This window comes from Pongo abelii, chromosome 1 (genome assembly GCF_028885655.2).
Source record: "Pongo abelii isolate AG06213 chromosome 1, NHGRI_mPonAbe1-v2.0_pri, whole genome shotgun sequence".
Taxonomy (NCBI): Eukaryota; Metazoa; Chordata; class Mammalia; order Primates; family Hominidae; genus Pongo; species Pongo abelii.
The window spans coordinates 115,604,348-115,629,522 of record NC_071985.2 but is presented as its reverse complement, the minus strand read 5'-3'; the positions used below and the strand labels follow the sequence as shown (position 1 = coordinate 115,629,522).

At 42.0% G+C, this 25,175-nt stretch overlaps 1 protein-coding gene across 4 annotated transcripts in view; it reads left to right on the top strand.

Moving 5' to 3' along the window:
• TTF2 (transcription termination factor 2) overlaps window positions 1–25,175 on the top strand; it is a 42,133-nt gene that overhangs the window by 11,258 nt on the left and 5,700 nt on the right. For 2 of the 4 annotated variants that reach the window (XM_063728056.1, XM_024234473.3), the window contains exons 4-20: window positions 1,861–1,927; window positions 3,069–4,058; window positions 4,379–4,493; window positions 4,839–5,021; window positions 6,126–6,253; window positions 7,781–7,862; window positions 10,035–10,154; window positions 12,232–12,382; window positions 14,585–14,690; window positions 16,972–17,153; window positions 18,171–18,324; window positions 18,619–18,710; window positions 19,412–19,494; window positions 19,895–20,028; window positions 20,808–20,978; window positions 23,386–23,444; window positions 24,224–24,374. In XM_063728056.1, the coding sequence (XP_063584126.1) occupies window positions 1,861–1,927; window positions 3,069–4,058; window positions 4,379–4,493; window positions 4,839–5,021; window positions 6,126–6,253; window positions 7,781–7,862; window positions 10,035–10,154; window positions 12,232–12,382; window positions 14,585–14,690; window positions 16,972–17,153; window positions 18,171–18,324; window positions 18,619–18,710; window positions 19,412–19,494; window positions 19,895–20,028; window positions 20,808–20,978; window positions 23,386–23,444; window positions 24,224–24,374 (2,968 nt within the window). Of the gene's footprint in view, window positions 1–1,860; window positions 1,928–3,068; window positions 4,059–4,378; window positions 4,494–4,838; window positions 5,022–6,104; window positions 6,254–7,780; window positions 7,863–10,034; window positions 10,155–12,231; window positions 12,383–14,584; window positions 14,691–16,971; window positions 17,154–18,170; window positions 18,325–18,618; window positions 18,711–19,411; window positions 19,495–19,894; window positions 20,029–20,807; window positions 20,979–23,385; window positions 23,445–24,223; window positions 24,375–25,175 lie in introns of all 4 variants that reach the window. The other 2 variants (XM_024234466.3, XM_024234463.3) reach the window with 1 other exon arrangement.

The following is a 25,175-nucleotide window of genomic DNA, read 5'->3' as shown; positions in this document are numbered from 1 at the left end:
TCTAGTAGCTGAAAATATACCTGGACAGTCAGCTATATTTTATAGCTGGACAGTCAGCTTTATTAGGTTGGTGTAAATGTAATTGTGTTTTTTGCCATTAAAAGTAATGGCACAGAGGCAGTTCATGGATTAAACAGGGAAGGGAATGTGGGGAAACCTTGCCAAGCAGGTACGACTTAAGATGGGCCTTGAGGGAGCAGTAGGACTTCCGTAGCTGGAGATGGGGGAGATGGTAGACAGATCGGGATGATGAGGACATCCTTTGGATGGAGAGTAGTACCCATGCAAAGTCTAGTAGACTGGAGGGTGCATGGCTTAGTTCGGCAGTGGAACAGCTTAGACACCTCTGGATAGCTGGAGTATGGGCTGTGTTTGTGTGTGCAGGAACTTTCTTGCACTGGGATGTTAAATCTGTATTCAGCCTTCTTTTTTTGGTGGAAGAGTGTAAATATATACAGAAGTAAGATAGGGTACTGTAGCACGAGCTTCAATAATTGCCAGCTCATGGCTACTCTTGTTCTATATGTAGCCTATCCACTTCACCCCATAACTCCTGCCCTATTTTGAAAGAAATCCCAGATAACATTATTTCATCTGTCAATATTTTAGTATGTAGCTTTAAAAGATACGGACTTTTTTTTTTTTTTTGAGACAGAGTCTCACTCTGTTGCCAGGCTGGAGTGCCGTGGCGCAATCTCGGCTCACTGCAACCTACCCCTCCCGGGTTCAAGCGATTCTCCTGCCTCAGCCTCCTGAGTAGCTGGGGCTACAGGCATGTGCCACCACGCCGGGCTAATTTTTGTATTTTTAGTAGAGATGGGATTTCACCATGTTGACCAGGATGGTCTCGATCTCTTGATCTTGTGATCCGCCCACCTCGGCTTCCCAAAGTGCTGGGATTACAGGCGTGAGCCACCGCACCCGACCAAGATATGATCTATTTTTTAAAAAAATATTTTTATGTTTTAGAGAAGGGAGTCTTGCTGTGTTGCCCAGGTTTGAGTGCAGTGGCTATTCACAGGCACAATCTTAGCACATTGCAGCCTCTGGCCTCAAATGATCCTCCTGTCTCAGGCTCCTGAGTAGAGGGGACTACAGGTGTGTGCCACTGCATCCAGCTGGACTCTTTTAACGTACCAGTTGGTGTACATATTTTCAGTGGACTCATAAATATCATAGTTTTTTTTTTTTAGTAGTTTTAATTTGTTTAAATCAGGATCCAAATAAGGTTCACAAATTGGAATTGATTAATATGTCTTTTAAGTCTCTGAAGTTTTCCCTTCATCTTTTTTTCTCCCTTGTAACTTATTTGTTGAAGGGATCAGGTTGTTTGTCCTATAGCGTTTCCCACTGCCAAGATTTTGAAGGTTATATTCTCAACGGTCTAGTTTTACACATTCTTCTATTGTTTCTATTTCCTATAAATTGGTAATTGGATCTAGAGGTTAGTATTTTGTTTGTTTTGGCTTCGTTGTTTTGGGGTTTTTTTTGGGCAACATTGCTTTATAGCTAGTGTTGTGGCCCCCCTTCAGGGCACACAGCTGTCTCTCATTTCTCTGATTTTAGTAGCCATTGCTGATCAATGTTTCTATTTCAGTCATTCGTTACAGACTAAAAAGAATAAACCTGTGTGCGTTCTCTGGCTACCATGCCATATTTGTTCTTTGACTTCCTAGCCCTTATAAATGTTCTGTGCAGTAAATAATTTTTAAATGTGTATATAAAAGTAATTGGTTTCAAGTGACCTCCCAAAGCCAGGTTCAAATAGTTGCAAGATGTTTTCTTGGATTAAAAATAAGCTTATCTCTTGTTCTAATGGATTTTCATAGGCTTGATTATTTGTGTTTTATACTTCATTAGATTGTTCTTCCGATGCATTAGAAGTAAGGCAGAGGGGAAACGCTGGTGTGGAAGTATTCCATGGCAGGTAGGAATTATTCATCTGTTTTCAAACCTGCTGTGTTAAGACTTTTAATATGCAGCATCACCTGAAAATACCTTGAAGTTCACGTAAACGAGTTGGTCTTCATCATACTGTCTCCGAAAGATAGTTTTCTTTAAGCAAGGTAGGCCCTGTTGGGACTTTAATTCAAAGGATCATTTGGTTGTAATCAAGATTAATTATTTGCATCCTATTTCACTTAGTAAATATTTTTTGAGGTCTTAAATGCAGTCAGTATTCTTTTACTTAAGGAAAAAAATAGATTTCCTTCACTAACTCTTGTATCTTTTTATAGAGGAATTTCTACTTGATACTGGTATAAGCTAAGTATAAGTATAAGCTCCTAGAATGTTAGAACTAGGAGGAGCGTCTCCTAATAGGAGAAGCCCTACAGATATTCAGTACATGAGGAACTAGAAGTAGGGAGGTGATAAGATTTGTTTTGGCAGAGGTGTGGCTTGAACTTATGATTCTAGATTACCACAGTAAAATCTTCCTAAAGCCAAAATCAAAGCAAGTGTTTTAAGACAATGTTTAGGTTTGGGGAAAAGTTCATCTTAAGAGAATAGTTTTTTTCCTGAAAAATACACACTGTGGCCATAGTGATTGTAAAAGCACTTTGGTTTGTCACTACTTTTCCTTGAGGCCTGGAAAAGAGTGATCATGGACAGAGAAGGAACCAAGCTTCGAAAATATCGTGAAGAAATGAGTCCTTTGTGGGTTTGGCATGTCGTCTTTTCTAGACATGGAAATGGTACCAAGAATGTTCAGGAAATATTGGACTGTTTTTACTGTGTTTCCATTTCTTCTGCAGAATAATCCTAAGTGAATTAACGCAGGAACAGAAAACCAAATATCATATGTTCTCACTTATGAGCAGGAACTAAACATTGAGCTAAACATGGGAACAATAGATACTGTGAACTACTGGAGAGGGGAGGAGGGCGTGGGTTAAGAAACTATCTATTGGGCACTATGCTCACTGCCTGAGGGCAATATACTCATATAACAAAGCTGCATATGTACCCCCTGTATATAAAATAAAAGTTGAGATGAAAAGGAAAGGCATTCTAGATACAAAGTTTGCATTAATATTTTATATGAAGATTAATTATTTTGTCTTTAGGATCCTGATTCCAAAGAACATTCTGTACCCAATAAGTCTCAGCATGCATCTGTGACATTTCATCATTCTTCCAACTGGCTGAGAAATCCATTCAAGGTACTTGACAAGAATCAAGAACCAGCTCTCCGGAAACAGCTCATCAAAGGTGAAGGTGAGGAAAAGACGGCTGATAAGAAGCAAAGAGAAAAGGGAGATCAGCTTTTTGATCAAAAGAAGGAACAGAAGCCTGAAACGATGGAGAAAGATCTCTCATCTGGCCTGGTACCAAAGAAAAAACAATCTGTAGTTCAAGAGAAGAAGCAAGAAGAGAGAGCAGAGATTCAGTGTGAGGCAGAGACTGGAGGCACACACAAAAGAGACTTTTCTGAAATTAAATCTCAACAGTGCCAAGGTAATGAGCTTACAAGACCATCTGCATCTTCTCAGGAGAAATCAAGTGGTAAGAGTCAAGATGTCCAAAGAGAATCAGAACCTCTGAGAGAAAAGGTTACCCAGCTTTTGCCTCAAAATGTTCACAGTCCCAACTCAATAAGCAAGCCCCAGAAAGGGGGACCCCTCAACAAGGAGTACACGAACTGGGAGGCTAAAGAAACAAAGGCAAAGGATGGCCCTAGCACACAGGCCACCCAGAAAAGCCTGCCTCGGGGGCATTTCCAAGAGCAGCTGGAGACCCACGGTGTGCCTGCTCCTGGAGGACCAGCGGCTCAGGCTGCACCAGCAGCACCAGGGCTTTCCCTGGGTGAGGGCCGTGAAGCTGCCACAAGCAGTGATGACGAGGAGGAAGATGATGTTGTTTTTGTTTCCTCTAAGCCTGGGAGCCCCCTACTCTTTGACTCGACTCCGGACTTAGAGATGAAGGAAAACCTCCAATTCCCTGATCGAAGTGTGCAAAGAAAGGTGTCTCCTGCCTCAGGTGTTTCCAAGAAGGTAGAACCCTCAGACCCAGTAGCCCGGCGTGTCTACCTTACGACACAATTGAAACAAAAGAAGGTAACTATTGATTCGTGTTTTGTTTTTGAGGTCAGAGCATTGCTTGTTATGGGCAGATATGAGATCTCATTGCTACAGAAGGGTTAAATATGTTCATGTGAAGGTTTTATAGGTGCATGTTTAGTTTCTGCCTTTTCCCCTATTTATATTTTCAAGATTGCTAAGCCAGCTGGGTTAAAATTTAAAAAAGGTTCTGGTTTTTGCACACATATTTAAAAGACCATAATTTCAGAGTTTGGGCGTTTCAGGCTATTTTAATCTGAAACTATTCATCTAACAGTGTGAGAGGAGAGATCCATTTGATAGAATCTGTTTTTCAGAGCACACTGGCATCAGTGAACATCCAGGCTCTTCCAGACAAGGGTCAAAAGTTGATCAAACAAATCCAGGAGCTGGAGGAAGTACTCAGTGGTCTTGCCCTTTCCCCAGAGCAAGGTAAAGTGGCTTATGCCTCAGAACTCCGGGTTTGCATGGACTTTACAAGAGACATTCGGGAAGCCCTTTTAATAAAGAATGTGTTGATTCATTCACTTTTCCATTTTATTATCTGCTTCTGAGCCTTCTTTCACATTACACCTATGGTTCATAAAAAACTTCCTCCTATTTCCTGTGGACTCTACTTTCTTCCCCATTGTTTAAGCAACTGTTAAAATGCTACATTCTCTAGGAATCCTTCATCGGAATGGTGATGATCCCTCTCTCTTGACCTCACCTCCACACATATGATCCCTTCACTTAGTTTGCTGAACTTTAATCTGCTCTTCCCTTGTTTCTGAGCAGGAACTAATGAGAAGGGTAACAGTCAAGTACCACAGCAGAGTCACTTCACCAAAACTACCACTGGCCCTCCCCACCTGGTGCCTCCCCAACCCCTTCCTCATCGTGGTACCCAACCTGTGGGTTCTCTAGAACTAAAGTCTGCCTGCCAGGTGACTGCTGGAGGATCCAGTCAGTGCTATCAAGGTAAGACCCAAGGGCCTGACCCTGCTGTGAATAGCCACCCCTGTGAGTTACGTGCCACCTGGTACAGTAGTCACCTCTTATCCACACTTTCAGTTACCCTTGGTCACCTGTGGTCCAAAAAAAGGTAAGTACAGTACAATAAGATATTTTGAGAGAGAAAGAGACAGAAACCACATTCACATAACTTTTATTACAGTATATTCTTATAATTCTTCTATTTTATTGTTATTATTGTTAAATGCTTTCTGTCCCTAATGTATTAATTAAAGTTTAAAATAGGTATGTATGTATAGGGAAAAAAAAACCAAAACAAAACATAGTATGTATAGGGTTCAGTACCATCCACAGTTTCAAGCATCCACTGGGGGCCTTGCAACATATGCCCTGTGGATAAGGAGGGACTACCGTAGACGTCTTTGTGCCCACATGAGGGGAGAAGCCATTCTTAAGTCAGAAGTTGCCCGTAGAATAAAGATTGTGCAGCTCAGTAGAGCTTTGCATCATGTTACTTAGCTTTCTGTGAGGGCACAGACTATGTCTACCTTGTTCACCACTGTATGCTGATTAGTCAGCTCAGTGGCTGGCACATAGGAGTCATCCAGTCAGCATTTGTGGATGAAAACTCTAGCTTGCATCATTTTGAGGTAGGCAGACCTGCAGATATGCTCTTATTCTTTCGTGTGTGTGTAAGTGTGTGTAAGACCGGGGAGAGACATGAGTCAAGACTGATGACTAATAGATCCACAGAGAGCAATAACACCCTATTAGCTAAGTGTTTCCTTCCTGAACTTTCTAGGCAACTTTTAATTCAGAGGTAACTGCAGAATGAAGATTCCAAGTGGAGCCTGAAATGTGTAATAGGATCAGTTGACAGGAGACTGATCAGGAGATAGGAGCTTGGAGGTTGGGTTGGCTGGCAGTGACCAGAAAAGCAAAAGCCAGTTGTCTCCCAACTGAGACCTGCTAGAGACATGGAAAGATGAGGAGAGTAGTTAACAAGGAGGGTAAGAAATAGATACAGGGCCATTTGTAGCTAAGTTCACTCTAAAGGGATAAAGAAAACATACTTGTGACATCTTTTAGGTAACATCTATTTGAATGCAGGCCATACAAACCAAGATCACGTTCATGCAGTGTGGAAAATCACAAGTGAAGCCATCGGTCAACTGCATCGCTCACTTGAGTCATGTCCTGGTGAAATGGCTGTGGCAGAAGATCCCGCCGGGCTGAAGGTGAGCCAGGGAAGACTCCTGGTGTAGTCCTCTATAACAGTGCTCCAGCAACCCCATGAAACTGCTGGCAGAGAGACTTTCTAAGATACGTTTCCTACAGATAGATGCTTGAATGGCTTCCCTTGCAGAATCCTCTCCTTTTATGCTTAATAGTGCAATAACAACAAAACCCCTTTTTTAAAAAGTCATAAAGTTACTTATTTCTATAGCAGTAAAGGATCCATTTGTTGAGTTGGTAGGTGCCACAAGAGTGTGAAAGAATTGCTGCTTGTAATGAACTAGTTGGGGTGAAAATACATATACAATGTATATAAAACAGTTAGCAAAGGCTTTAAGGCAGAAATAAGGGGTGCCTTGTAATATACTATAAAGTACAAAAGGGATTCAGTATAAAGGAAACATCACTCTAGGTCAGTGATTATTTGTTGTCTGCCTACTTTGTGCCTTAAAGGAATTGAAAGCCTTTAGATAGTAGAGAGGAAAGGAATAAAACGGTGCAATTAGAGGGAGTGGTGACTAGTGGGAAGATAAAGAGATTGGTATTCAGAAGTGGTGATCAGGTGTCATCAGTACCTGAGCCAGCAGTAGCAGGTGATGTTACTGAGTAGGAGCCTGGCGTTGATGAAGGATTAGATCTGAATAGCTCAAGAGATAGTATGGAATCGCTGTAGCATTTAAGCAGGGATGGCTGATGAAGATTAGTTTTTCTAACAGAGTACAAGATAAACTGGAGTACAGAAGGACTAGAAGGGGGACTCTGGTCAAAGGGCTATTGAAATTTATGACCAGTAGTGCAGACTGGGACATTGGCTGCAGAAAGGAGAGGCAAATTTAAGAGATAATGAGGAAATAATGAAAAGCCAACGTAATGGCTGCTGAAAATAGGGTCAGAGGTCTTTGTTAAAAGCGGAGAGCTGGGTGCAGTGGCTCACACCTATAATCCCAGCACTTTCGGAGGCCGAGGCAGGCAGATCACTTGAGGCCAGGAGTTCAAGACTAGCCTGGGCTAGTATTTTCTACTAAAAATACGAAAATTAGCTGGGCATGGTGGCATGCGCATGTAATTCCAGCTACTCGGGAGGCTAAGGCAGGAGAATTGCTTGAACCTGGGAGGCAGAGGCTGCAGTGGGCTGAGATCACGCCACTGCACTCTAGCCTGGGCAACAGAGCAAGGCTGTCTCAAAAAATAAAAATAAAAAAAAAAAGCTGTAGAGACTGATTTTGACTGATTAAGCAGACAAATCAGGACTCTCACTTGGGGTGTAGGGGGGACTCTTAATAGAAATGCTGAACATTAGATGCAACCCAAAACAAATAGGGGCAGACCAGGACAGTATGGTTACCCTTGAAGAGAGGGTGGTGTTAAGGACTTCAAGGTGAAATGAACAGTCTACATGAGGACAGTTGGAATACTGAGGGAATCATTTGTAGAAAATAAAAGAGGAGAGTGTAGAGTTCGTGTAGCCGGGCTCAGCATAGCCTCTCATTAGGAATTTATGCTTAGCATTTGGTTATTACCTTTGTCAGGTCCCTTTGCTACTACACCAGAAGCAGGCATTGGCTTGGTTACTATGGCGGGAAAGTCAGAAGCCACAAGGAGGAATTCTGGGTAAGTGTGGTATTATAAGAGTCAGCCTTTATTGAATGCTTAGGCATTGTGCTAAACACATAGTGTTGTTTCATTTATTCCTCTCAAGAACTCTATGAGGCAGGTACTATTATTCCTCATTTTACAGATGATGAAAGTGAAGCATGGAAGTGTTAAGCAACTTGCTCAAGAGTACACAGTTTAGGATCAGAGATGTTGGTTGCCAGCAGTAGAAGCTGACTCTGGCTGATTAAACAGAGGAGGAGTTTATTTTTTGGTGGCTCCCACAATCTCTAGGAGATACGGAGTGCCAGGCTCGAGGCCAATTTCAGCAGCCATGGCTAGAGCCAACACACGAACAGCAGTCTATTGCCTCCCTCTTTTTTTTTTTTTTGAGATGGAGTTTCGCTCTTGTCACCCAGGCTGGAGTGCTGTGGTGCGATCTCAGCTCACTGCAACCTCCGCTTCCCAAGTTCAAGTGATTCTCCTGCCTCAGCCTCCCCAGTAGCTGGGATTACAGGTACATGCCACCATGCCTGGCAAATTTTTTGTATTTTTAGTAGAGATGGGGTTTCGCCATGTTGGACAGGCTGGTCTCTAACTCCTGACCTCAGGTGCTCCACCTGCCTTGGCCTCCCAAAGTGCTGGGATTACAGGCATGAGCCACTACGCCTGGCCTAAAAGTAGTCTATAAAAAGCATCACAGCTACTTTGCTTCACCAAGTGCTAGAGGCAACCAGTGCCACCCCAAAGTCAGTTGTTTCTATAGCCACTCTTTCCTGCAGGAAGGATTTCATAGGGAGTCTCTTTCTAAAGCTGCTTATACCTGAATTAAAGATGTTTATGAGTAGATCTGATATATAGAGCCAGGTCATATTGCCAGTGCCTTAGCTGCAACAGAAACCAGAAAGCAAGTTTTCCACTCTGCTTTGGGGACTTGTCGGGCTAAAATTTTCTAAGGTGTTCAATTTTCAGAAACCATGATAGATGTCCACTATGGCTAGTAAGTGATTGTGTCAGTGGTCCTCAAAACCACCCCCGGGTTCGATGATTTGCTAGTAAGACACAGCATGTGGTCATACTCACAGCTGTGATTTATTACAGTGAAAGGATATAAATCAAAATCAACAAAGGAAAAGTCACAGGGGCAGAATCCAGGGGAAACCAGGTACAAGCTTCCAGTGTCCTCCCAGTGGAGTCACATGGGATATGCTTAATTCTCCCAGCAGGGAGTTGTGACAACAGGCGTCAAAGGTTCCCTAGGAAGCTCATTAGAGATTTAATGCCCAAGGTTTTTATCGGGGGCTGGTTACTTCAGCTGGTTACACAGGTGGCTTCAGCCTGGTATATACCAAGTTTTCCTACTCCTAGAAGGAAAGCAGGTGTTCAACATAAACCATATTGTTTGTACAAAACAATTTAGGCAGAGTGAGCAACTCTTACCTTACATCCGAGTTTCCAAAGGCAACCTTGTAAGCAGACCTTTCAAAGGATAGCAGGCAGGCCTATGGGCCTGCTATGTTAATTATTTTTCTGGACAGTAGCAGAGCCAGAATTTAAATCAGAGCCCATGCTCTGACATTCTACTTCTGTTATGGCAGAATGATTATTTTGAATGGGTTATAGTAGCCTCAGTGTTGCAGTCTGTTAAACTGAGGATAACCGTACTCTGGAGAGTATAAATAATAAATTAGATAAGCTCAGTGATTGGTACAATGACAGTACCCAAGAAATGTTCATTTATGTCCTCTTTTGATGAATAAGTTAAGGGAATGGAAGGCTATTTTAACTCCAGGAATGTTCTGGTACCGGTAAAGTAAGTAGTAGGATATATCTGCTGGACATTTTTTGCTTTTGGAGGTAACAGATCATCAAACTGTAATAGATATCAGTCAGCACATTGTGCAGGTAACAGCATAACATAGGGACTAGAATAACATTCAGATTGTAAGTTTTAAATTTTACAGGAGTCATAGTAAATGTCTTGGACCTAGGTCTGAAAGTAAAGAGCAAGTGCTAGGGTTCCGCTGAAGAAGGAAGATAAAGGAGCCATTAGGCTAGGCACAGAGTGGTGATGGAGTGGCACTGACAGAGGATAATGGGTAAATGTCTGCCAGTGGTTTCTCCTCTTGAAGTATGGTTGATTCTTTGCCCTAAGCAATTAACTCTCTTAATTTTGCTTTTATTTTCTAGCGGATGATATGGGCTTAGGAAAAACCCTGACAATGATTGCGCTCATCCTGACCCAGAAGAATCAAGAGAAAAAGAAAGAAAAGGAGAAAAGCACAGCTTTGACATGGCTCTCCAAAGATGGTAGACAGAAGTGCCTTAATAGCCTGCCATTCCCTACGTCATTTGAGCCACCCAAGAGGGGAATGTTTTCAGCTAAAAAAGGACACATTTGGTCATATTTAATTACTCTACTGGAAAATCAGTATTAGATTACTCACCTATCATATCATTTCTGATGCTGAGTATGCTAATTATAAGTGATCATTTTTTCCCTATAAATTTGCCTATAAACTAGGCAGAATTTTATGGAAAAAGCTGAGGCTCTAGAACACTTAATTTGAGTATAATAATAATTCTTATTTTTTGAGACAGGGTCTCACTCTGTTGCTCAGGCTGGAGTGCAGTGCATGAACACAGCTTACTGCAGCTTCAACCTCCTGGGCTCAAGTGATCCTCCCACCTTAGCCTCCCAAGTAGCTGGGACCACAAGTTTGCACCACCACACCCAGCTAATTTTTAAATTTTTTTGTAGAGACAGGATCTCACCATGTTGTCTGGCTGGTCTCAAACAACTGGGCTCAAGCAATCATCCTGCCTCAGCCTTCCAAAGTGCTGGGATTATAGGTATGAGCCCCCATGCCTGGCCAATAATTATTGTTTTTGTAAATATTGGGGAAATAACTATCGGGTAGATTCAAATTAATTTTTTTAAAGGAAGATCTGTCACAAATTCACATTTTAGTCACTATAGTGGAAGCTATTTTCCATGTTTCTGAAATTCTAGAACTTCCTAGATTATAGACACTTTCTATCTTAACATGTTTTTAAAATGTAGTAACTTTAGCCAGGCACAGTGGTATGCACCTGTAGTCCCAATTGAGGGAGGAGAGGCAGGAGAATCGCTTGAGCCTGGGAGCTTGAGGCCAACCTGGGCAAGAAAGCAAGACACTGTCTCTTAAAAAAAATTAAATAAAAAGTAATAACTTTATAAGTACTTTAAAGATTGAATATGTTATGTATAGACAACACTGCATGTAAGTTGCCATGTATTCAAGTACAGTTCTCAGTTGCTTAGATAGATTAAAAATCTGGGCCGGGCACGGTGGCTCATGCCTGTAATCCCAGCACTTTGGGAGGCTGAGGTGGGCAGATAACGAGGTCAGGAGATCGAGACCATCCTGACTAACGCGGTGAAACCCTGTCTCTACTAAAAATACAAAAAATTAGCCGAGCATGGTGGCAGGCGCCTGTAGTCCCAGCTACTCAGGAGGCTGAGGCAGGAGAATGGCGTGAACCTGGGAGGCGGAGCTTGCAGTGAGCCGAGATCACGCCACTGCACTCCAGCCCGGGCGACAGAGCGAAACTCCGTCTCCAAAAAAAAAAAAAAAAAAAAAAAATTCTGTGGCATCTGGTCTCAGGGCCTCTAATAAGCACTGTTGCAGCTGAGTCCTGTATCCCTCTGTGTGCAGTAGCAGCATGTGTGAGTAGCACAGGCACACACACGCAGAGATGAGGGGCCATGGTATAAACAAACCATCACTACTTGGTTCCAAACCAATGTTTGCTTATTTTTTAAAAAAGGTTTCTGTACTTAATTTTAAGGTAGAAGTACATTAAGTTATGCTTTTCAGAAAATATAACAATACTCCATATGCCTCTATAATGAATCAACTCAAGAGGAGTTAGGAAATGATCTAGCTTTCACCTCCAGCCACTCTGTGAAAGCACTCTGCTTTTTCACACTGAGGTCATGTGCCACCCGCTTTCCTCCCCCTATGTAGCCTCTCTTTCTGCCTGTACTTTTAGCGGAGAAAATAAGTAATCAAGTGTTTCAGTTTAAAAGACCATTTCTTCCATTTCCTATTTCACTATAGGCTCTGTATAGAAATAAGAGCAATGGTTAAACATATTAATTGAAGGAGTAAAGTCAGTCAAGAGGAAGAGGTAATGCCTTTAAGTTAAAGGCCAGTCAAACACGATAACTCACGCCTGTAATTTCACTGTGGGAGGCTAAGGCAGGAGGATCACTTGAGTCTAGGAGTTCGAGACAGCCTGGGTAACACAGCAAGACCGTGTCTCCATATATTTAAAAAAAAAAAAAAAAGTTAAAAGCCATTTGGTGAATGTAACCAGGCACTGATTTTTTTCCCTTCTCAAGACTCTTCTGACTTTACTTCCCATGGAACATTAATCATCTGTCCTGCCTCCCTGATCCATCATTGGAAAAATGAGGTGGAGAAACGGGTGAACAGCAACAAACTAAGAGTCTATCTCTACCATGGGCCAAACCGGGATTCACGTGCCAGAGTGTAAGTGCAGGAATATGCAGTTGTGGGGGCGTTCAGCACCTCTGCTCAAGGGCCCATGGGCCTTTGCTCCCGTCCCTGAGATTTCACTTAATCAGGATGCGTATTTGTGAAGGCCAAAGACAGATCTTCAGTCTCGTCACCATACAGCCTTTGCCTTGTATCCTGAGGTCTACTGGTGATCTTTTGCTGTGTCCTTGTCATTGTCCTCAACGAAAGCTGCCCTGTGAGGAGGCCTGAGATGCCTGAGCTGCCAGTCAGGTGGCAGCAGCATTCCCCTAGTCAAGGAGATGTGTTGCAAGGCCCTCATGGCTGCTGGAGTTCTGATTCCAGGTGTACATAGTGTGAATGGAACCAGCCCAGTTCTACAGAGCATCTTGATAGAATGCTAATGATTAGTTGCTATAGATTGATTATACTTTTATGACTTTTTTATATATGAACCATCTAAGATGCCTTAGACTCAATAATTTAGGATGATTAGAGCTAAGTATAAATTCTTGAAGAGGGATGCTCAGGAAGGAGGAAAGAAAATGCCTCCCCACATGGCAATCTTAGTCCTAGTCTTTGTCTTTTAGTTTTAAAGGAATTGTTTTCTGTTCTTAATTGCGAAGTGAAGGTCTAGGTTGAATACTGGCTGCTGTAGTCAAGGATGAACAGAGTTATTTCTGCTTCTAAGTAATTTCTCTCCCCAGCCTCTAATTTGGATATTTTATCTCCTAAAGAACAGGGCAGCAGTCTTTCAGGAGTAAGTTGTTAGATTGGTGCCCCTCTGTCTTATGACAGGCCAGTTCTCATGACTGAGAGTCGCTTCTGCAGGCAAAAGGCATCAGGGCGGCAGTGGCAGGCCTGCAGGCCTTCCCTGGCGTAGATTACTGTGAGTTGTCTGCCCTTGTTCTAAAGTTTTATTTAGAAATAAATTGAATCTCACTTGATTTGTACTTTGAGCATAACTTGTTTGGTATTTAGAATGTATTAGTTGACCGATTAGAATCATTCTCAATTATACTTCTTTATATGAAGCTAGGTTAACTTATAGACACTGCTGCCTCTCTGAATTAGGCATATCATTTTTATCAAAAGTATTTATTGAGGTTCTCTTGGGACCAGGCATGGTGGCTCATGCCTGTAATCCAAGCACTTTGGGAAGCCGAGGCAGGCAGACCAGTTGAGCTCAGGAGTTCGAGAAAAAGCCTAGGCAACATGGTGAAACCCATCTCTACCAAAAATACAAAAATTAGCTGGGTGTGGTGGTGTGCACTTGTAGTCCCATTTACTTGGGAGGCTGAGGTGGGAGAATCGCTTGAGCCTGGAAGGTGGAGGTTGCAGTGAGCCAAGATCACACCCCTACACTCCAGTCTGGGTGACCAGGGTAGGTTACTCACCTATTATATCATTTCTGATGCTGAGTATGCTAATTATAAGTGATAATTTTTCCCTTTTAATGTAAACTTGGCTTGATCTATGATTAGCAGAATTTTACTTTATTTCAATAAATACTTTATTTTATTTTATTTTATTATTTTATTTACTTTTGAGACAGGGTAGAGTGAGACCCTACTTTGTCTCAAAAAATAAAGTATTTATTGAAGTTCTCACAATATTAAGCTTCACTGGAAAAAGATTTGTGTTTCTCATTAAGAATCTTTATATCTAACGAGTATAAGCAAGATACACTGAAAGCTTACAGCATGTATTTTTATATCCTAATGTCAAACTAGATCAGTGAATTTTCACAAATCCATTATAGAGTGGTGGGAAGAAAGCACCATTGACACAAGCTGAACAGTGTTTTGAGGGTATCTTTCTCCCCTGGGACTTTGGTGTCATCCATCTCAAATCATTATTAAATGTTAATTCCCAACTCTATCCTACTTTCTGTTCTGGCCAGATCATATCAAGCATTATATTATCCCAGCCAGAAAATTTTCTTTCTGACTCACTGGATGGTAAGAGGGAGGCTGTGGTAGCTATAGTGAACAGACGGTAAATGATCAGAGGTAAGAGATAAGGAAACCAAGTGGGTAAAATTTACCTCCAAAAGTGTGTGTGTGTGTGTGTGTGTGTGTTAAGGACACAAGTTAATGAGTTCTGCTGTTTGTCCTTCCATTTGTGTAGGCATTTTTATTGGAAGATCAACTCTGCCTCTCTCATTGTCCCTCTATAGTGGGACCATTTATTGATTTCTTTGTTATGTCTACGCAGCCTCTCTACATATGACATCGTGATCACTACCTATAGCCTCGTGGCCAAGGAGATTCCCACAAGCAAGCAAAAGGCAGAGATCCCAGGTGCAAACCTCAATGTGGAGGTGAGGCTGGGGGCAGCCAGGGAAGTGGAGTTGGAGCTACAGATGGTTTAATGGGAGTCTTTCTCAGCCTCCACGGTAGCAAGAGGACCTCCCTGGAGGTCAGGAATGCTGTAAATGATCCGCATGTGGAAAGGAATTGTTCTTTCCTCTATCCCGTCACCCTTATTCCAGACAACCACCTCAGTGATAAAGATCAACCTATGCCACAGGATTCAGCTGCCTTTTAGAACGAAAGATGACTACATTGTATTTGTGGGGGTAATAAATAATCACCTGAATATATAAAAGCCTTACTTGTTGCTATTTTTATTTTAGAGTATTTGGGGTATATACTCATGATATTTTTAATATTTATTGTGCAGACTAGTATTTTACTACTAGTATTTTGATTTTAAGCCATCATTCCCTGCCTCCCTTTACTTCCCAGAAAAAAAGGGTTGCAAATAATAAGGCCAGAGGCTAAGTGACAATTGTGAAGACCTGATGGTCTTCTAGGGGGTCCAGGGCAGCCTCAGTTATGTGATGTAGAGGCCTTATCATGTAATTATACTCTGAAAATACAGTATCATCCCAAGAACTCATTTTTCCATACGTTATCCTTTTAGCCCAACAGGATATTCACAGGTTTCTGTATTTGGGGAGATCTCTAGAACATTTCTCCAGCTTATAACCAACTCTGACTTACAGATGATGAAATTTTCAGATTCCTCACTGGTTTTCCATTGCTTTTGGGATAAACCCTAAATTTCTTTTCATGATGTATTAGGCTTTATTTATTTATTTATTTGAGGCAGAGTCTCACTCTGTCGCCCAGGATGGAGCGCATGGTGCGATCTTGGCTCACTGCAACCTCTGCCTCCCAGGTTCAAGCGATTCTCCTGCCTCAGCTTCCCAAGTAGCTGGGATAACAGGTGCCCGCCACTATGCTTGGCTAATTTTTTGTATTTTTAGTAGAGATGGGGTTTCGCCATGTTGGCCAGGCTGGTCTCGAATTCCTGACCTCAAGTGATCCACCCGCCTTGGCCTCCCAAAGTGCTGGGATTATAAGCATGAGCCACCATGCCCGGCCATATTAGGCTGTTTATGATCTTGCCCTACCTGTATGTCGCTCATCTCTCTGACACCCTGCCCCTCCCTGGGGCACCTCGTGCTCAGTCATAACAAGGGATCTGTAGTTCCCGCCATGCTCTGTCACAGTGTTGTGTCTGTTCTCCCTCCGAATGAAACGCTTTGCCTCCACTCCTTCTCCCAGGTTGATTTTTTAAAACCTGCTCCAAGAATCTTTTCTGGACCACTCCCTTCCCACCTTCCCCCCGTTTGGTTGAATGCCTCTGCCAGCACCTTGTGCTTACGTAAGTTGTAGCACTGTTTTTCTTCAGCAGACGTTGAGAATCCGCTATGGGCCAGGTGCTGTTTCATCAAGAGCAGCCAGATTCCCACTTCAGGTATTGAACTAGCCAGTGGGACTTACTATATCTATATTGTATTGTAATTATCTTTACACTTGTTTTTCTCCCCTGCTAGATTTTGAGCTTTTGCAGGTAGGAACTGTTTTTTATATCTGGTTTAGCATCACATCTAAAAGTAGACTTTGGAAAATTGTTAGTAAATTTAGTAAAATTTAGTAAATGTTTTATTGAGTGAGTGAATTTGCAGGTTTGATGCCTGGTGTAGTCATGGTCTACAGCCATTGCTTAAGTGTGTATTTAAAGAATAAAAGAAAACTCGGCTGGGCGCGGTGGCTCATGCCTGTAATCCCAGCACTTTGGGAGGCCGAGGCGGGAGGATCACGAGGTCAGGAGATCGAGACCATCCTGGCTAACACGATGAAACCCCATCTCTACTAAAAATACAAAAAATTAGCCAGGCGTGGTGGCGGGCGCCTGTGGTCCCGGCTGCTCGGGAGGCTGAGGCAGGAGAATGGTGTGAAGCCGGGAGGCGGAGCTTGCAGTGAGCCGAGATCGCTCACTGCAACAGAGCGAGACTGGGCAACAGAGCGAGACTCCATCTCAAAAAAAAAAAAAGAAAAACTCAAATTTGAAAACATTTTACTCTTAGACATCTTATGTTCAAAGACTGAGACTCTCAAATAACTTATTTATTTGAACCAGTTGAGATGTTTTACTCTTGGGTTTCTTAATTCTTATTTCAGTGTACCTGAGCTAAGCAAATTTAAAGGTAAATGTGGGTCCTCCATGCTTGCCTGCTATTTCTCCTTGTGTCCTTAAGGACAGGTACATTTTCCCATACTGTGGCTGGATTCCACTTGTGATTCTTCCAGGGCACCTCAACACCTTTGCTTCGAATAGCCTGGGCTCGAATCATACTGGATGAAGCTCACAATGTTAAGAATCCCCGAGTGCAGACGTCCATAGCTGTGTGTAAGCTACAAGCCTGTGCCCGTTGGGCTGTCACTGGAACCCCCATTCAAAACAACTTATTGGATATGTATTCACTGCTGAAGTGAGTAACTTCTTGTGACTGTGTAAATATGAACCCTGTCTGTATCCCTTCATCATTATTTCATGTCTCATAATAAAGCCTTAGTATGAGCCAGATTATCTTGTTTAGGAGATGGCAAGCCTGTCAACCTTTAAAGGACAAAAGAATAAATATTTATGAGAAAATAGCTGTTGATTTGTTGATATAGGACTTTGATTACATTCAGCCCTTATATATATGCAAAAATATAGGACAGCTTGAATTAAATTATTCTTAAATCCAGTGAATGTTTTCAGCTACTTCTGCTTTGAAACATATGGTCTAGGGCTAGCACTACAATTTATTTGAAGCAAACAAAAAAGAATGCTGATTTTAAAATATTTCCATTTGGCTGAGTGCAGTGGGTCATACCTGTAATCTCCACACTTTGGAAGGCTGATGTGGGAGGATTGCTTGAAGCCAGGAGTTCAAGATTAGCCAGGGGAGTAAAATGAGACCCCACCTCTAGAAAAAATTTAAAAATTAGCCAGGCACAGGGGTGTGCACCTGTGGTCCCAGCTGCTCGAGAGGCTGAGGCAGGAGGATCGCTTGAGCCCAGGAGTTCAAGGCTGTAGTGAGCTATGATTATGCCACTGCACTCCAGCCTGGGTGACAGAGCGAGACCTCAGTCTCTAAAGAAAAAAATTAAAAATAAAATACTTATTTTTATTCGAGTCAGCCATAAGAGGATGTGAAATTTCTTTCTTAGCTCCTGAAGCTTTAGGAACAAATTCTAGCTGTTGGTTATATGTCTTGTGACAGCATAGGCATTGTTAATAGGAAAACTCACATTTTTATAATGTGGTTTTGTTATTGACTTACATCCTTTTGATCTGTCCAGCAAAGGTTTGCTATGAAATTCACTTTTAAAAGTGATTGGATGACAGGTGTAACAGAAAATCTGATTTGTTTTTCATCGTATATCTTACTTTGAACCTTTATTCCATTCTGCCTGATTTTTCCTTCCCTACTCTGTGCCCTTCTTCCTCAACAAAAAAGGTTTCTCCGTTGCTCTCCATTTGATGAGTTCAGTCTGTGGAGGAGTCAGGTTGACAATGGCTCAAAGAAAGGAGGAGAACGGTTAAGTATTTTAACCAAGAGCCTTTTGCTGAGGAGAACAAAAGACCAGCTGGACTCTACTGGCAGACCTTTGGTAATCAAGTTTGTACCTGTCCCTGGGGGAGGCCCGGGAAGGAACACGACTGTGTCCTTGTCTTGGGTTGAACAGCCATCTGCTTTGCTTCAGGAGGCCCCAAGGTTGCAGTTCCATGCCTAGTGTCATAGCAATCCAGTTGTACTGTATGTTGAAGCAGTCCTGTGTTGAAGAAAGGGTGGAAGCTGCATTCCAGGGGTTGACTAGGTCTGCAGTGTCAGTGTGGGGAATTTGTTCTGTAATAGGCAGTTAATTTGTATAGCTTCATGCCAGCTTTTCCTTTTATTCTTCCAGGTGATACTGCCCCAGCGTAAATTTCAGTTGCACCATTTAAAGCTTTCTGAAGATGAAGAGACTGTTTACAATGTGTTTTTTGCAAGATCAAGGTGTGTGTATTAAGCACCTTCTCACACACATTGTTTTATTCCTGTCTTTTCTTGGGAGTGAGTTGAAGGTCAAATTTCCACAAACTTTATGGCATTATTGATTAGTTGGATGTCTGTATTCCCTTTTTTTTACCCCGTTTTTCTCCTTCTCCCCTCCCCAGCTTACCTCTGTCTCATACACACATGGAAGGCAAAATTTTGAACCTACTCTTCATTGGCTTCCTTGCATAGAAGTCATAGGGTGTGGTCACCATATACTGGATCTGTCTGGTTCTCATGGGGCTGTACTGAATAATGATATCTCTTTGACGTTTGACCTGTCATCCAGCATCTCACTGGAACTTTAAAAAGACGACTTTGTAATCCTTTGTGTCATCTGTTCTTTGCACTGTCTCTTGAACTCTTATCTTTCCCTGAATTCCAGATTTACTGTCTCCTATTTGGTACCTCTCATTTACATTTCTAATGTAAATATGTTTTTTCTTCTGTTACACCTTATATTTATTAGCTTATTTTAAAAAAAGATTTTTTTTTTTAAATAACTATTTCATTTGCATTACCTTTGGCCATTGCTTCTTATGAGCTTGGCATCATTTAAAAAGTCCACTTCTATAATTTGTCAAGATCCCACTGCAGGCACAGTTAAGCAGGTCTTAGTGACCATTATACATGCATTTTTTTTTCTTTTTAATCTGAGGCAGGTCAGCTCTGCAATCCTATCTAAAAAGACATGAAAGTAGAGGCAACCAATCTGGAAGAAGCCCTAATAATCCATTCAGTAGAGGTAAGCTGTAGGACTCTCATAAATACATATGACTGATGAAAATGGGGATTTGGATTCAGTAAAACACAGAAACGTGAGGTTATGAATCCTTGGTATCAGAGATTTGACCTTAACTAAGACCCTCAAACCAGAGTAAAATCTACTGATCTGCGAACACGAGATCTGGTGTTTATTTAACTTCTTTTTAATTGTTTCCTAAATCTGCTTTATTAAAATGCAGGTAGTTCTATAAGGAAAAACCGATATTTCACTTGGCCTAATTGGCATAGAAGTGAGTTATAACTATATCATTGAGTCTGAGATCAAACATGGTTAAAGTAGCCCCATGTAGTTCCCAGCTCTCTCCATATTTCTCTTTTAAATCCTGTACCATCCTGTGGCTTGTCTTCCCTCTTGGAAGTGGCACTGGAGTTTGGGTCCGAGGAGCCTAGACACTCGGAGGCAGCCGACTCACCGAGATCCAGCACCGTCCACATACTGTCCCAGTTGCTGAGACTCCGCCAGTGTTGCTGTCATCTTTCTTTACTAAAGTCGGTAAGAAAAGCCCTCAGCCTGCTGTCATATAGTGCTCCAGAGGGGCCACCCGAGAAGTCAATTTCACTCTCCTCCAACTGGGATCCAGTCTGCTTGATCAAAGGAAATGCTGTTTTGGTTTTTCTATTTTTGTTTTTTGGTGGGTTGGAGAAAAGGGGGCTTGTTTATTTTGCTTTATTTCATATTAATCTTGATAATTCCTATGGCATCAAGAATAGTGTATTTCTGTTGTTTATTTTGTTTTAGATTAACTGTTTAAGAAAAGAAAATGATATTTTGTTTAAAAAGAAGCCATTTTTGAATGCTCTGGTACTTCAGAATGTCATAAAGCTAATTTAGTTATTGGGGTTTTCTGCTTTCAGGCAGTATTGGGGTTTTGGTTTCCAGTTATAAAAACTCAGATAGTTATATAGACTGGAAAGTTGCCGCTACATTGGATAGAGGCACATCCAAAATTAAGAGGAGTATTTTATTAATTTCAGGAGCTGTAATAATGTATTCTGATTGTCAATATCTCAATTATATTCTAGCTTGGAAAAATAGAATGATTATGTCATCTGCCTGGCAAGTCTTTAAAAAGTTCCGTCATTTGGTTTATCTTTAATCTGCTGAAAAAACTTGCAAGATCACACTTTAATCAAGGTGTCTTGAGGAGTTACTGATGACAAATTACAAGACATTTTGCTCTGTGAAGTGTTAAACAATCAGAACATCATCAACAAGTAACAAGGTTTGCTGCCTTGACTCCCAGCTGCTCCTGTCCTTTTTTATCTGTTCAGGCCCTGGATCCAATGGAACTGAAGGGTGAAGGTCTTGTCCTTTCCCTGGAAGAACAGCTCAGTGCTTTGACCTTGTCAGAACTCCGTGACTCAGAGCCATCTTCTACTGTTTCCCTTAACGGCACCTTCTTCAAGATGGAGCTTTTTGAAGACACGCGAGAGAGCACCAAGGTACTTTTTGTCTCCTCTGTAGTAGTAGAGAGACTTTGATTCCTCACACATTTTCCAGTGTGACAGCACCTCATTTGTCCAAGTGGGAACAGCCAATTGCCAGCAGAGCTAGAGCCATTAAATTCTAGCTGATCAGATTCTCCCTCCAGTCTTAAAGCTTCATTTATTTCACAGATAACACTAAAGCCTTACTACATAGGGGGCTTTCAGAGAGTAATCTGGGACAACCCCAGCATTGCACTGAAGTGGGTTTTCTGTCATGGGTCACTGGGGAGCTTGCCAGGTTTGTGCTAGGGACGGGGCCCATGCAAGTGAGCAATTTGTTTAGAGAAAGCTTAAAAGGAAAACAAAGGCTTGACTCTAGAGACTGTGTCATACATGCGAGCGCCAATTGCTCTGACTTTGAAAGGCTTCCACATGTGAGTAGTGTTTCCTACATAGCCTTCTGTCTTCATTAGTCATTCTGCTCTGTTTTTGTCAGAGCTTTTTAAGGCAGAAACATTCTGCTGGAGGAAGGCTGAGATATGCCGTAACCTGAGTCCTGCCTGTCTGCTGGCTCGGAATGTGCTTCATCATCCTGCCTGTCATGATAGTGGGGCTTGTTTCTCTCTTAGCATCTCAAGCTGCCATTCTTGGGCTCAACCTCTCTTCAAAGGCTTTTTTTTAAAAAGTGTATTAATAACTAGAAAGGAGGTCACTTCCAGGGGAAAGGCATTATTTTTTAAAAGGAATGCTGCCTTTTAATTAAAATTTTAAAACATTTACCTAGGTCTTTACCACTGATAGCTGAGAGAAACATAAGAAGAGCATCCCATGTGGCCAGAACATACATGCTAGTGCCTTCAGAGTGAGCTATTGGACTAAAACTTAAATTCCTAATCATTTGTGTTCCTTGTTTAATTAAATGCAGGTAATATTTATTCACAAGTTTTCTTAACGTATGTCCATTAATAGTTCAAACCACGTACGGTTGTTTCAAGTAGGGAAGGAGGCTTCTTACTGGAATTTGACCCCAGCTCGTGGGCCATAAATCCAGGCCTCCCGCTGCAGTTTTCTCAAAACACCATGGCCAGCTTTCTCATGTGGGAGTCACAGCGCCTTCCACAATCTCAAGTTGCCAAGACACCAGGCACATCAGTGTCTCTGTTCTATTGTTAACTAAATAACAGATGTACCTGCTTTTCTGTCTGCTAATTTGAATGGTACAGTTCTGTGACTCACTTCCTGCCTAGGCACCAGAATGTTTGTTAAGATTGGAAAGCAGCCCCATGTGGTGACCACTGTAATGACATCCTAGAATGTGGGAGCTCAGGGCACCTCAGAATTTATCTGGCCTAAGTCCTTCTTTTTACTGATGAGGAATCTGAGTCCCAAAGTGGTCCAGCCATATGAGGACAGAAGAAGAACTTCTGTATATTTGTCTCCTGATTGACTTACAGCCCAGTTTTCTTCCTCCAGCATTCTGGGGGTGAACTCTGGGGCCCTTAGAGGCTCTTGAAAGGTTTTTCACATGAGCAGCTGGGAAGAATGAGCCCAGCTGCACTCCAAAGTCATGTCCCACGTGTTCTTACTGACAGCTCCCCTGTGGACTCAAGTGCACCCTAAGGGTTCTTGGGGAATACCCAGGGAGCCTGTTCGGAAGCTTTAACAATTGTTCCTCCATCTGGACAGGTCCTTATCAACAACATTTGGAGCAGGCCATAAAGTGGGTAAAGCTCTTTCACTTTCTTCTTCAGCAAACATTAGGAGAGTACCTTCTCTGTTTTGGCCATGGGTGTACTCACAGCCCCTCACACATGGCCGAAACAGAGAAGTTACTTTCCTAATATTTGCCTCCTTGGAGTGTCTCAAGTCCTGGAAGCAAGAGATAATAAGCAATTAATATATAGTATGACAAGGACCGTGATAATAGAAACAAAAGGTGCTATGATAGTACCTGGGCAGTAGGCACCTAACCCGTACTTTGGGGGTTGGGAGGACCTCCAAGAAGAAGTGACATTAAGCTGACACAAAAGGGTGTTGTAGGCAGAGGGAACAGAATGGACAAGATAGCCAAAGTGTGATTTATGGGAAGAATTTTGGTGTGATTGCTGTGTCGTTTGAGGAGGGCATAGTGAGAAACGAACCCAGAGAAGCAGAGGCTGGAGCAGCAAGGATCCGGCAAGCTGCCTTGAGGAGCTTGGCCTTTATTCTCAGTGGGAAGCTATGGAAGGGCTTTAGCCAGAGGGGTGAAGTGACAAACTCACATTTTAGAAAGAGCTTTCTGGCTGCAGAGAGGAGGTTAGAATAGAGACAGGTGAGGCCAGAGCACAGACGCCATCTAGGAGACTGCTTTGCACGGCAGGTGAGAGGAGATGGAGAAAAGTGAATTGCTTAAACTTACAATGTTGATGTAACCTTTTCCCAGATTTCATCTCTGTTGGCAGAATTGGAAGCAATTCAAAGAAATTCAGCATCCCAAAAGAGGTAACTGCATTTTCTCATTATCCAAGTATTGGTCATAATTATATGAGAAAATTTGATATTGCCAAGAGTTATAAATCAAGGACTGTGAGTCATGCTCAGCAGAAAGCACTGAGGTTATAGCACACATTCCCTGTGATTTCTAATTAAAATATTTGTGGTACAAATTGAAAAGGACATCCCTAGAGGATCAGGGTAAGCTAAGCATCTGAAAAAGTGTTTAAAAGTAGAGAAGCACGTAAAGAAAAGCAAGGGAGTGAGGAGGCTCCAGCAGTGCTGATAATGTTCTTCTTAAGCTGAGTACTTGGATACAAGGACTCATTTGTTATACCTGACATATGTGCTATACACCTGCATTTGTATATATTAAATAATATAAAAATTTAGAACTCTAATTAAGACAGCGTGGGGGCAGGGAGGAGCCTTTTGTTCTGGCTGGCACAGGAAGAGTGGTCAGTGTCCCTTTTGTGCAGGACCACAGATTTCTGGATGAGCGCTAGGCCCCCAAATAAAAGAAGGTTGGAGTCATCACTTTACTCTAGCTACCACTTTTTTCTGACTTCATTTAGCACTAAATAAATTGTAGAAAGGATCTAGAAATAACTGGAAGCATTATAATCTTCAGACATGACCTAAATGTGTGCCTTCTCCCTTAGGTAGCAGAAGGCCTTTCCTTGTCAACATTTGATAGCTAATCTTAAGAATAATGGGGGCATTAAAGCCCTGCAGATGAGTCTGTTTAATCCATGTTAGGGTATTTTTTATTTTATTCTTCTTTCCAGTGTCATTGTCTCTCAGTGGACCAACATGCTGAAAGTTGTAGCATTGCACCTTAAGAAGCATGGACTGACTTATGCCACCATCGATGGCTCTGTCAACCCCAAGCAGAGAATGGACTTGGTAGAGGCATTTAACCACTCCAGAGGCCCTCAGGTACAAGCTGGTCACATCAGAGCTGTATAATTAACTGTTCCGAGTTATGTAAAGAGAATTCTTTTTGTTTCTTTGGTTTTTGTTTTTGTTTTTTTGAGATGGAGTTTTGCTCTTGTTGCCCAGGCTGGACTGCAATAGTGCTATCTCGGCTCACCGCAACCTCCGCCTCCCGGGTTCAAGCGATTCTCCTGCCTCAGCCTCTCAAGTAGCTGGGATTACAGGCTTCTGCCACCAAGCCAGGCTAATTTTTGTATTTTTAGTAGAGACGAGGTTTCACCATGTTGGCCAGGCTGGTCTTGAACTCCTGACCTCAGGTGATCCACCTGCCTTGGCCTCCCAAAGTGCTGGGATTACAGGCGTAAGCCACTGTGCCCAGCCATACAAAGAGAATTCTGATATGGCAACTTAAAAATATTTACAGCCTTGATTCCTCCAAGTGTTTAGAATTTATTAGACATGTATTGGGACATTTTTAAAGAGCACGAATATTCTAAAAAGAATAAAATATGAGGACTAAAAGGAGATTAAGAGCAGAGCTGGTTAGGTTGAGGGGAATCTTTGTAGAGGAGGCAAGCTTTGAAGGATAGGTGGGGTTTTGGTATGAGGAAATATGGAAGGAAATGAAAGAACACAGGCATCTAATTATAGATAATAAGGATTTGGAAAGCATTAGTAGAATGATAGGCAGGGGAATTATTGTAGCAATGGAGGGGTAGGGACTGATGAAATAAACATAATCTGGTTAATTGAAAGTTTATTGACCTGACCATCCCCAGGGTTCTAAATTACAGTATTTATATG